Source organism: Hippichthys cyanospilos, chromosome 7 (assembly GCF_059441005.1).
Source record: "Hippichthys cyanospilos isolate Australia breed blue-spotted pipefish chromosome 7, RoL_Hcya_1.0, whole genome shotgun sequence".
NCBI lineage: Eukaryota > Metazoa > Chordata > Actinopteri > Syngnathiformes > Syngnathidae > Hippichthys > Hippichthys cyanospilos.
Genome location: NC_142375.1, coordinates 19,327,377 through 19,339,567, shown reverse-complemented (window position 1 = coordinate 19,339,567; position 12,191 = coordinate 19,327,377). Strand labels below are relative to the sequence as shown.

Here is a 12,191-nt window from a genome sequence, read left to right as displayed (position 1 = left end):
AGACATTTTTATCGCAAACAAAGCAATTAAGCATTATATATTTAGCATTATGTATATAAATATATATAAATAGTATATAATTAGATATGCAAGCAGTACATGATCTACCGTACAGCGTGTGCGTTCATTGGGCAAATCTCGCGAGATGTGCTCCACGTCTTGTGGCGCTCACGCCGCCTCAAGTCCGAACCAGCCAACCAAGCAGAGCTCCCGAGTCCCCACAAAGCTTGCACGCCTGGCCGCTCTCCTCACCGGGTCACCCATCGCTGTCAATCGACCGGACCATGGAACTCATTCGCCGGGTATGTCCAAAACTCGCGTCGTCATTTCGGAATCGATTGAGAAGCTTTCATATCCGCCGTGATGCTCCCGATGTGAAGGGAAGTGAAGGGAACACAAGCGGGCTTTCTTTCTTCACTCAATGGGAGCTGGATGAAAGGATTCGCGGGGGGAAGTTGGGCTTTTTTCCCGGGGTTGCTGCTGGATGTGATGGGTGAAGAGCGCCAAAGTATTTTTACGCATGAAAGGCCACATTGTAGCTCGTTTAGTATAAGCGCGGAAAACAAGCTTTTTGTGTCCTAAATTACGATAAGATATTCTTCATTGATCCCAACGTTTCGGATATTGTGGTTATGCGTGCGTTTGTGCAATGTGACACTGAGTGGATGTTCTTCAAATAGAAGCATGAAGTCAACGTGGAGTGTTTGGAAGTGGAAAGAAACCACAAGCGAAGGGAACAAAAACAACAATTTCCCTCTTTTCCAGTAGCTGGCTCGCTTGCATGGGTCTTCTGCCTCTTTGCTTATTTTACCAGCAAAACCAGGCGTTCCACTTGCAGATGTTTACTCTCGCTCCCACATAAAATCCCTCTGAAATATTTTACACCTATTACAAACTAAAAAAAATACTTAGCTCTCGAAGAAGCGCCGTGCGTGACATTGCAATATAACAGTGCGTTCATGGCAATCCAAAACGTGGATTTACTTTATCGCGTCCCCTCGTTTATCGCGGGGTCGACGTTCCCCAAAATACCCGCAGTAAGACAAATCCGCAAAGTAGAGATTGAACTTTTTTTTCTAGCTTGTATCCCCTTTTGTTCTAGTTTGTTTCTTTTGTTAAATAAGGACAATAAATGTTCATTTGGTCTGCTCCAAATTAGAAGGAGGAAATAAAATCAGCAAGGTAAATCTGTAATAATATAGTAAAGATGAAAATTCATGTAAAAGAGGTTGATATTTTTCTGTAAATAAAATTGCTATTTTTTTAAACTTGTTTGAAGAAAAATTGCGACGCAAACCTGCAACACAAAACGTTATGGTTATAAATGAAAATCCGCGATAGGGTGAAGCTGCAATCACTGAACTGTGATGTAGCAAGTGAACATTGTATTGTTAGTCCCTGTAACGATATGTGCAGATTTTTTTTTTTTTTTAATGTAACAGAACAGTTGAATTAGGGCTGAGCAATGTGGCCCAAAAAGAAAATCTCAATTTATTTATTTATTTTTTGTAGTCAGGCTCGCCGATTACGATTTCAATTGTTTCTAATCCAAGTAATTTAGCCCATAAATATTTATTAAAGAAGACTGGATTTGTATAAAAATACTTTTAAAATCATGTGCAAAATGTTCAAAGTAAACTTATTGCTAGTTTTTTGCCAAAATAGCTATTCATAACATTTGCATAATTTTCTTAAATTCCACAAATAAATCGTTAATAACTACTGTATTGTGCAAAACCTCGATTTCACGTCAATTTATTAAAAAGATGACTACATCGAATTATTTCAATACGCTCTATCTTAAATATAGGAAAATAACAATTTGAATCTCTTGCTCATAAGAGATAAACAAGATTTGCAAATAAATGTTTAAAAAAATGAGGAAGTCAAGTAAAATATTTAAAGTCTTAAGCAACCAATCACGGCTAGTCTGCTTTCTGAGTTTGATCATGTGACTATCACAAACTGCACTGTGAATTTATCTGCTATCCTCCCCTTCATAGCTCAGTAGATTTTTGCCTGTTTTACTGCCACTTCTCCATGTTTTTTTCTTCAATGCCGTGAGATTTTCTTCATGTAAAATATAAGCCTTGGCTAAATAAAGGCTGAAAAACACCAAACTGACCCCAGTGAAAGTGATCCACCCCCTTGCCTCCGTTTGTTCACATCTCCGTGACAGCTGAGGGCCCACAGAAGGGCCAGTGTATTTTCCAAAGCCCCTCGGGACACTTCCACCCTCCCCGCAAAAAAAAAAGGACAAAAAGACCTCACTCGTGTAGAGCGTGACGCAATTATCTAAGACGGTGATTGCGTTTTTTTTTAATCATGTTTTGTTTCAGCGCCGCACGTCGAGGGATTAGCCCAGCACATTTTGTCCTTTCGTCCGCAGAGGACACTAAACGCTGGACGTCTCTTGTCTCTCATTCGCAAACTCAAGCCAACCAAAATAATCCAAAATGGAATTGAAATCGCACGCTTTAAAAATGGATGCGATGCTGACAGATGTTAGGAACTGGTTGCGAAGAGGGCAAATTTTGTGGATTACGTTTAGACCAGACGGTGTCCTACTTTCGCATTCTCGTACGCTGATCCTTTATACGTGCCGCCGTTCTGACGTTGTTATTGTGAACAAGGAGGATGGCTTCAAAATCCATCGTTGATTTTGTTCACGATAATGGTGACGGTGAATGTGTCAAAGTTTAACATGGCATGAAAAAAATAACCCAAAAATGGTCAAAATCTAACCGATATTGATTTTGATGATGGAAATAAGTGATTTTTGTATTTTTTAGTGTGGAATGTTAGAAGAGGTCACAATTGAATTTTAGAAATTTAATTAGCCTATTGATGATTCCATTGCACCCCCCCCCCCCCCTATTCTTTTTTTTAAATGAATTACTATTACTATTAGCGACGCTTGAACATAATATAAAGTATGTTGATAAATAGTTATTTATTATCTTTTATACAAATGAATTTTTAATATACCAGGCACATTTGCTAATGCTAACCAGTTAGCAATCGCAATTAGAATTAGCGTGCTAGCAATGATCAGGCTCGATTTTCAATCAGGGAAATTATCGTAAACTATTGGCGTTTTGTGGGGTTATGCTCATGCTAACCAGTTAGCATTCGCGATTAGCATTACCGAGCTAGCAATGATCAGGCACGATTGTCAATAGGGAAAATTATAGTAAACTATTGGCGTTTTGTGGGGTTATGCTCATGCTAACCAGTTAGCAATCGCGATTAGAATTAGCGTGCTAGCAATGATCAGGCACGATTTTCAATCGGGAAAATTATAGTAAACTATTGGCGTTTTGTGGATTTATGCTCATGCTAACCAGTTAGCAATCGCGATTAGCATTAGCGTGCTAGCAATGATCAGGCTCGAATTTCAAGCAGGAAAATTATCGTAAACTATTGGCGTTTTATGGATTTTTTTTCTATAGTTTTTCGTCAAACTCTTGTTTGTATTGAATGTAATTTCACCGTTAACCATTAGATGGCATCATTTTGAGGTGGCATAAATTAAAATGAAGAAAACTGCTCCGTTTGGTGCTTATTATTGATATGAACAATAACTAGAATATGGACTAGAAATCATAGTTTTACAGGAGTGCAAAAATGTTTTCCGTGTTTCGTGTTCTTTTTTTTGTCGTTATTCAGAGCATTATTAGCTATCAATCTTACGCAATATTATTCACATTAGTCCTGCTTTTTACGCTTACAGAATGTGACATCTGGAGGTTCACTTTATAATGGAATAAATTACGAAAAATAAATGTCAATAGGCATGACCAAATTATTATCTTTTTATTCCCTCAAAAGCCTTTGTGATTTTAAAATTTGAATTTGATTTATTGTTCCGCCCTACTTCCGATACATCCTCAATGTCCTATTTTCTAGCGTATTACAATTTGTTACATAAAGACTTCTCACTTTGTCGTGACCTCACTTAATACCCGGACTGGGGTTTATATTTTTACTCTGTTGAAGAAGCCAAGGTCTAAATGGCGTTTCCTGCTTGTTTCAGCTGCAGTTGCTGGGCAGGAAGTGTCTCCTTCCGTGACTTACTTCCTGCATTATGGAGCTCAGATAACCTCTTCCTCTTTTGCGCACCAATCTCGGCGGCGGCCCCTCCGGAGATTTTACCATGGGAACGTGGCGCGGCCTTCGCGTGGCGTTCATCCTGGGTTCTCTGTTTGTCATCCTGCTCATCATCGCCTACTGGGACGACGTCGGCGGCTTCAACCTCTACCCTCTGCGGGACCGCAAACTCGAGCGTTGCCCTCAGACAACCGCGGGCCGTTCGCTCACGTTCCCCACCTTCCCGGCGTCCTTTGTGGGAATATTCAGCACCGTGTGGACTCCGACGGGGAACAAAAGCTTGGAGGCGGGAGAGGACGCCTTGGAGGGTGAGGAAAGGAACCGGAGCCGGGATTCGGGCGGAAGTCGAGAACAGATGGCGAGGAAGCGCAGGATCATGGATGTATGTTCAGGGAGGGACTTTCCGGGGAGGACTCGTGCATTTGAGCAGATCCCAAACAGGGAATTGGACCACCTGATAGTCGATGACACACATCAGATCATCTACTGCTACGTTCCCAAGGTAGAAATTGAAGCCGTGCCTTCACTTGCAAGTTCAAGTTCTGTCTTTTTCATTTCTACATGTATCGAACTGCTCAAAATGGGGATCTTCAATACTAGGAGTGGGACGAGACACAAATTCCACTTAGAGAATAAGACAAAACAAGATTTCTACAGCATCTGTTATATACTAATACAAAATAATGCTCGCTGTATGGGGGGAAAAGTCGACCAGGTAGGGTAGCGACTTTAATAATAGGTCAACTAAAAATATCAGCCTGATAAAAAAGCCAAAATATGGTTTTCGCGCCACAGACCATTCTTGCATTTGTATGCAGCGTTGCAATGGTGGCAAGGAAGGTACCCCCCCCCCCCCCCCCCCCAAGTGATATATATGTGATATTAGCACATAGACCTTCCCCAAATAAAGAGGAAAATGAATTTTAGATCTTCAAATATTAACCAGTAGGTGGCAATTAAGCGTGAAATATGTTCAGTTTGCTTGTGAAGAAGAAGAACAGGAAGTTAATTGACCTAATTGTTGTAGATACTGATCGCAATTGCTAACTGGTTAGCGTATGCAAATTTTATTGGTGTCTAACGATTTGTACAAGTTAATAAATAATGAGTAGTTATGTGCAAAGGCCAAATGGCGCCGAATAAATAATTTACCATAATATTGTTGTCTTCGTTCAGGTGGCTTGTACCAACTGGAAGAGGGTGATGGTGGTCCTGTCCCAGTCTCTGGTCTCGCCCGCTTCAGGAAAGCCTTACACTGACCCGGAGTCGGTTCCCCCGGACATTGTGCACAATTCCTCGCTTCACCTCACTTTTGCCAAGTATGATACAAGAGTGATTACCTCCATCAATTCTAAATTGGTCCTTTGTGGAATTGAAACAAAAAGTCAAATGTATGTTATATTATAGGGCTCCAAAATAATTCTTTTACTAACGCTTGATTACAATTTCGATTAGTATGTCAAGTAATCCTTGAGGTTGAATCTCCGATTTCCCACCTTCAATGAATGCAGCATAACGCCACACAACTTGCCAACAACCCTTAGCTGCCCAACGAGATGCCAGATATTAAATATACAGCAAAATTGAACAATGCATGTACAAAATGCAGAAAATTTACAATCATTATCGCTTCCAAAAATTCCAGCTTTTTTTTTTCTCCTATGCTCCAAATTACAAAAAAAAAAAGCATTCTAGAACTGCATGATGGCGGTAAGGTGGGTATCGAGGCATCGCGATGTCTATTTTTGTAATGTAAAATTCCAGACTAGGGGCACAAGACGTTAAATTATTCATCATAAATTGTATTCATAACTACACATCCCCTTCAATATTTTTTATGAAAACAATATTCCTGTTAAAGGGATAGTGTGTAAGATTTTTCATTACAGACAGCAGGAGGTGCTGCAGGTGCTGCATTTACCATTGTCCATAGCTATAGCAAACATGGCCGCCTCCAGAGAAGTGCCACCCCCTATGTAATATAATAGAATGATAACTAGACCTATGATTATATTTAAAACATACTGCTGGTCATTAAGAACACATCCATTCGCAAGTTTTTCAAATTTACAATCATTTAATTTATTCCTTTTTAATAAAGAACGGTTTAAATCTTACACACTGTCCCTTTAAGTCCTAGTCCTCGCTAGACTGTGTGAATGAACGTCCCCATTCCACCCGTGTGACTTGATCCAAAATTTTCCTCTCTGCAGCGTGCATGTGAATCTTCCACCTTAAGATTTAGAGTACGTGTTTTGCCAAAATTGAGTTATTTACTGAGCTTGGAGGATAGCGTGTAAAGAGCAGGCAGGACAGGCGGAGCTTTCTTTACGAGTTGCTGTCAGCAGCTCTCTGTGTTTGCGTGACTTGGTGAACCTGAATCACCTGCTTCTTATATGACTCCTTCCATGACACCATTTGGACCTCGGCCTTTTTTCGGCTCCAAAACAGGATTGGAAAATTGGAGCTTGCAATACAATTTTGTTGCTAGTCCCTGGATACAGCGTAAAATGCTAAAGTCATTTTGTATTTCTGCAACTAATACTCCATTTCATCGAATTTATCGCGTGTGATTATGATTGACTTGTTTATGTAAAATGCTGATGCATACATTTTTTTTTGGCAGTTTGTGCTAGCATGTTATTTAGGCTAACGTGGTAGCTAACGTTGATGAGATTCATAGAAAGACGGTAAAACAATACATTTTAGAAGTGTTTTGATAATTTATGATAGGAGTAACTTTTTTTTTTTAAGGTGGGCCACATTGTAATTCTAGTTTCTGTCTTAACATCTATGACAGTGAAGTCAAATCAGCATTTCGCAATAAAATGATGCGACGGGCCGGATCTGGCCCCTGGGCCTTTACTTTGACACCATTGATTTATAATTTTTACAGTGTAGTGTCAAGTGTAAAACCATTTTATTTTATGTGGTCTCAGTAGTGGTGATTTTCACTCTGTAGTGGGGGTTTTCACTTTTTGTGGGTGGGTCTGGATTAAGGCTGGAATAAAAATTTGACCAAGTTGGGTCAGTTGACTTTAAAATAGATTTTCTACAACTGTTTTCAACATGGGCCTTTCTTGCAGACACGAATGACAAAATCAAAGTAATAGTCTTTTGTGTGTGTGTGTGTGTGTGTGTGTGTGTGTGTGTGTGTGTGTGTGTGTGTGTGTGTGTGTGAGAGACTCCATTTCGACAATGTTGCAGTGTCTATGCCTATGCAAAGATCTCTCTGAAATGCAGCTCAATTTCTTGTTCAGTGCACCACCTAGTGGCGGAATGGCTCATTCTTTAGTGTTACCTAAGAAGGTGGCAAAGCTTTTTTTTCTGCTATCACTAAATGAAGCTCTCATTGCTTCCATTTTTGGTCTTTTTTTACCACAAAGTGCTGGCAGAGCATTTTTTTTGTAGTTTAAATGGCTTAGCCAGTAAATGAAGCTCCTCCCCTAATTTCAAGTTAGCTTCTTAATGCCACAAGATGGCGACAAAGCAGGGAAAAATGCAACAAATATGTGACTTTAAAATTGTGAATACGTGGTGCGATACAAAAGGTTTATTATCGTTTATAATCGTTTATTATGTGTCCACAAGGTTTTGGCGCCATTATGGTTCTCTGTCCCGCCACCTGATGGCGCTCAAGCTTCAGCACTACACCAAGTTCCTGTTCGTACGAGACCCCTTTGTCCGCCTCATCTCGGCCTTCAGGAACAAGTTTGGAAGGTGTGGCTACCAGTGTTGCCAGAACGCGTGATTGAGTCTTTCAATCTGTCTCGCTTTGTGACCGTCAGGCCCAATGAGGACTTCTATCGACAGTTTGGCTCGGTTATCCTACGTCGCTATGGCAACCTATCAGGGAGTTTGCCAGAAACGGCGGCCGAGGCGTTTGCGGCCGGGATCAAACCCACCTTCCAGCAGTTTGTCACGTACCTGCTGGATGCCGAGACGGAAAAGGAAAGCGTCTTCAATGAGCACTGGCGCCAGGTAATACATTCCATCACATTTTACGTGAAAAATGCAGTGGAGACGAAACAATCTTGTGTGCAGTGACATAAATATTCGTACTGTACCTAAGTAAAATTAGCCACTTGTTTAAAAAAAAAAAAGTGTGCGGTGAGGAAAATGAAGTGGCAAAATTACACATTCAACTCTTGTAACTAAGTATAATTAATAAAAATAAAATATTAATGAAAGATAAACATGATAGTTTACCACAACAGGAAAGATTATATAGCAAAAGAAAAAAAAAAAACGCACGTTAAATCGGGGGGGTTTCAACCAAGCAGTAGCTAACGCTAACGCGTCTGCTATGCCCTAAAAACGTGTATCCGTTGCTTTGTTAGCTATATTTTCCAAAAAAGCTTCACTTTATTGCCTTTACAGTGTAAATTTACTGTCAAACTAAACAAATCAAATAAAATTACAGGATTTCTATCTAAAAGAACCCTATTGTAAATTAAGACTTAATGCTAGCAGAAGCCTAGCAAAACCCCTTCGTTAACGCTAACTCGGCTGCTATTCTATCAAAACCTGAACTCGTAGCTCCGTAATCAATATTTTCCAAAACGGAGATTGAAGCTATTTAACGCCTCGCTAAGTTGGAATTTCCTGTAAAGCAAAACGAAACAAAAAGAATAACATGATGCGTGTTTTAAACAACCCCATATTAAAGTAAGAATTAATACCAACAAGTTAATATGCTAGCCTACAAATATTTGAACTCTAACATGTTGCCACATATACACAGACATGATAGCATTACTCACGGACATACATTATTTTTTATCTTTTATGAAAAACTACAAATATTGCTGCAACGTACTGAATGAGTTGTGAAACATCTTTGTGTGTCGGTTAAACTGCCCCAAACTAAGGCAAAAAATGTGGGCTAAGAATCCAGCACCCTAAGTAAAAAGTATTCAAAACAAACAAACAATAAATGAAAGTACATTTACCTCTACTTACGTACTTTATTACTTTCCACTGCTGGATTGTCAAGCAGTGACCTCATTCAAGTGTTTCCGTTGTACTGCTTTATATTACAGTTATAAACTGTACAGTGTGCTAATGTAAACTTTATTTTGGCAGGTGCGGTATTTCAAATAAATGCCCCATTTTATGCAGTTCAGCTTTAAGAAAAACACATTTGTGACGTGGCAGCCAACTTTAAAGCCTGTACCTCAAAAAACAAATAAGGATGTCCATTTAATGTCTCCATACAAAGAAAACAGTGGTTCTTTTTAAATGAAATACAAGATAATAGAAAACTTAATGGACTTAATGGTTCAGTACAAGATCCTCCCAAGTACTGTATCTCGTTCGTCAAATGTTTACTATAAAAACTGTGATAAGAAATGTGACAAGAATCCTTATGATTCATTTTCTAGGGCAGTGGTTATCTCATTGTACACCAAGTACCTTCCCAAAAACACTTACTGTATCACCTAACTATAAACACAAAGAACAATAAAAAAGAGAAATATATTTAGCAAAAATGCCACTTTTGTTAGCCACTTTAACATTAGATGTATTTGGGGCATTAACACTGCACCCGATTAAGGTTGTCACTATCGAAACGTTATAAAATCTAAAAATCATCGATTAGTCTATGGTTTGAACGTGAGTTTTTTTTTTAAATAATATTGTAAGGTTGAACGTGAGTTTGTGAATGTATATAACAACGCATTATTCTTGTATACATATGAATTTTTACACCAACAAAACTTGCCTATGCTAACAGGCTAGCAATCACGATGGCCATTAGCGTGCTAGCAAGTAACATTTAAGGTCAACAAACATGAACTATTACTAGCTCATATATACAGTAATGTTATATGTACATTATACATATAATATTGTCCTTAAAGTCACTTACAGAACAACTATATTACATTAGAGCTGGTTGTTTTGCTACTATAAGGTCAATAACTTCCTTTTCTTCTTCTTCTTCTTCTTCTTGACGAGCAGATTGGACATGTTTTGTTGTTTCGGGCTTGAAAATTGGTTGAATTTTGTACACCTAAAACAACACCACTTAAGATTGTACTGGCAGGTTATATTCTTGGCCAATACAGCCATAGTGCTTTTTCAAAAGCTCTTTCTTTTACTTTGGTGAGCTCCATGCGCTAAAATTGTCTTTAAAGAAAGCCGGCTAACTACTAAACCTGTAAGTCTTTTTAAACACACAAATAGCATCAGCCATTCGCTCACTCGCTGGTGCTCCAAAACAAGCAATTGAACCATATGTCAAGACGGTCTTTGCATATGTGTTTTTTGTCTTTTTTTTTTTTTTTGGCGCCATTGCAACACAGCGTACAACAATCTGCAACAAAGGTTCATGTAGAAAATGGCAGTGCAAGCATGTTTCTGGTAAAGCGTCGAGGAGGATATTTTTAGTCGACCTAGTCTTAGTCGACTTACCCCACCTGGTCAACTTAAAAAAAACAATTCTCATGCATGCATATTTCTGGATTTTAGGTTTACCGTCTCTGCCATCCATGCCAGGTGAAGTACGATTTCATCGGCCGACTGGAAACACTGGAAACGGACGCCGAACATCTTTTGAAGCTTTTGCAAGTGGATCATCTGCTGCGGTTCCCCTCTGGGGCGAGAAACCGAACGGCAGCCAGCTGGGAAAGGGACTGGTTTGCTCAAATTCCCGTTTCAATGAGGACAGAGCTGTATAAGCTTTACCAACCAGACTTTGAGCTGTTTGGCTACCCCAAACCTGACAGTGTGCTACATCACCAGTAGGTCGTGCTCATGAGCCAACCACCATAAAAAAAAAAAAAAAAAACTTTCCAGAAGTCTGCAATGCTGTTTGTTTGAGCAAATACCTCATGGGAAAACAAGTGCCTGCCTGTATTAGTCTTTGTTTTCATCTCAGTTGGAACTGGATGCAAATAACTCACGTCAAAGCTACTCTGTTATATTTCATTTTCCCATGTTAAAGCACTTTGATGGGTTCCTTGATAAATTATAGGAGGGTGGGAGAGGACACAAGGACTTATTTTGCAGGGTAATAAAAATGCAACAATTGCAACAATTTGACTTTCTGATACTTTAACTGAAAGAACTGAACTAACTCCAATAGAACTCCTAATGGTTTGTAAAAGCATTTTTTTCCACTGTAACAACAAGCAACGCTTTCAGAGTATACGGCTCAACCGCATACTACATCCATTCATTTCTTTGCACTCATCATTTACGCTTGTCCTCATTTGAGCGCTGCAGGCTGCTGACATGCATACATCCATACATTTAGGGCTGCACAATTAATTTAGTTTTAATCGGGATCACAATATTGGCTGCTACGGTTAATTAAGCTCATCCACGGCGATATTAACGTTTAAAAAGTCTAGCACTTTTTTTTTTTTATTACAAGTCAAATCAAGCACATTGTCATCTTACCACAAGGGGGCAATGTTTCCCACATTTTCATATGGCAAAAGCCTCTTATTTTCTCACCCTAATATATTATTTACCAGTGGGAAATGGTGTTGAGTTTCTCACCTGATTCCTAATATTTACAGAGCTAGCTATCAATTGAGACCCATTTTGAAAAATCGGATTGGCAAAAATTTTTATAAATTCAGTTTGAAATGACCGAAAATGACATCTTGACTGCTAATTGAATAAAATTTGCTTAAAAGTAGGTTGGTTGTAAGAAGGCTTATTTTTTTCCATTGGTTTGCACTCAGAAAGTAAGTTAGCTGTGTTACCCTGTGTGCCATTTGATTGTATTTTCTTTATTTATTTATTTTAGTTTATTATTATTTGTAAGTATCAAGCCTTGAAGCGTTCTTTATCTAATACTTGTTTATTTTGTTTGTTCTTTTTTTAAAGGTCAATAAATAGACGTGTTTGACCAAACATGAGGAATGATCATGATTTTAATATTGACCAAAATAATTGCGATTATTATTTTGGCCATAATCGTGCAGCCCTACAGAATGGATGGATGGATATAGAGAAAGAGAGAACGAAAGAAATAGTGGAACAACTGTTTCCTCGCCCAAGCATACCAAAAATTTCAAACTTCCACAGTGACGCCTAAAAAAGAAAGAAAAAAAAGGAAGTAGTAG

The 12,191-nt window shown here is 38.9% G+C and overlaps 1 protein-coding gene across 1 annotated transcript; it reads left to right on the top strand.

Annotated features, from left to right (window-relative positions):
• The first annotated feature begins 156 nt into the window (after positions 1–156).
• Positions 157–11,984, top strand: LOC148421454 (carbohydrate sulfotransferase 12-like). Its single transcript, XM_088420588.1, has 6 exons — positions 157–302; positions 4,037–4,612; positions 5,287–5,429; positions 7,702–7,830; positions 7,899–8,091; positions 10,585–11,984. Exons 2-6 carry the CDS (start codon positions 4,157–4,159, stop codon positions 10,858–10,860), a joined length of 1,197 nt encoding a protein of 398 aa, XP_088276714.1. The 5' UTR covers positions 157–302; positions 4,037–4,156; the 3' UTR covers positions 10,861–11,984.
• The last annotated feature ends 207 nt before the right edge of the window (positions 11,985–12,191 follow it).

What these genes read in the sequence shown, in the direction of transcription:
- LOC148421454 (XM_088420588.1), top strand. Translation starts at nt 4,157, where the DNA reads ATGGGAACGTGGCGCGGCCTTCGCGTGGCGTTCATCCTGGGTTCTCTG. An exon ending in TCTACTGCTACGTTCCCAAG is followed by an intron (nt 4,613 to 5,286) that starts GTAGAAATTGAA and finishes GTCTTCGTTCAG; the next exon opens with GTGGCTTGTACCAACTGGAA. An exon ending in TCAATGAGCACTGGCGCCAG is followed by an intron (nt 8,092 to 10,584) that starts GTAATACATTCC and finishes TCTGGATTTTAG; the next exon opens with GTTTACCGTCTCTGCCATCC.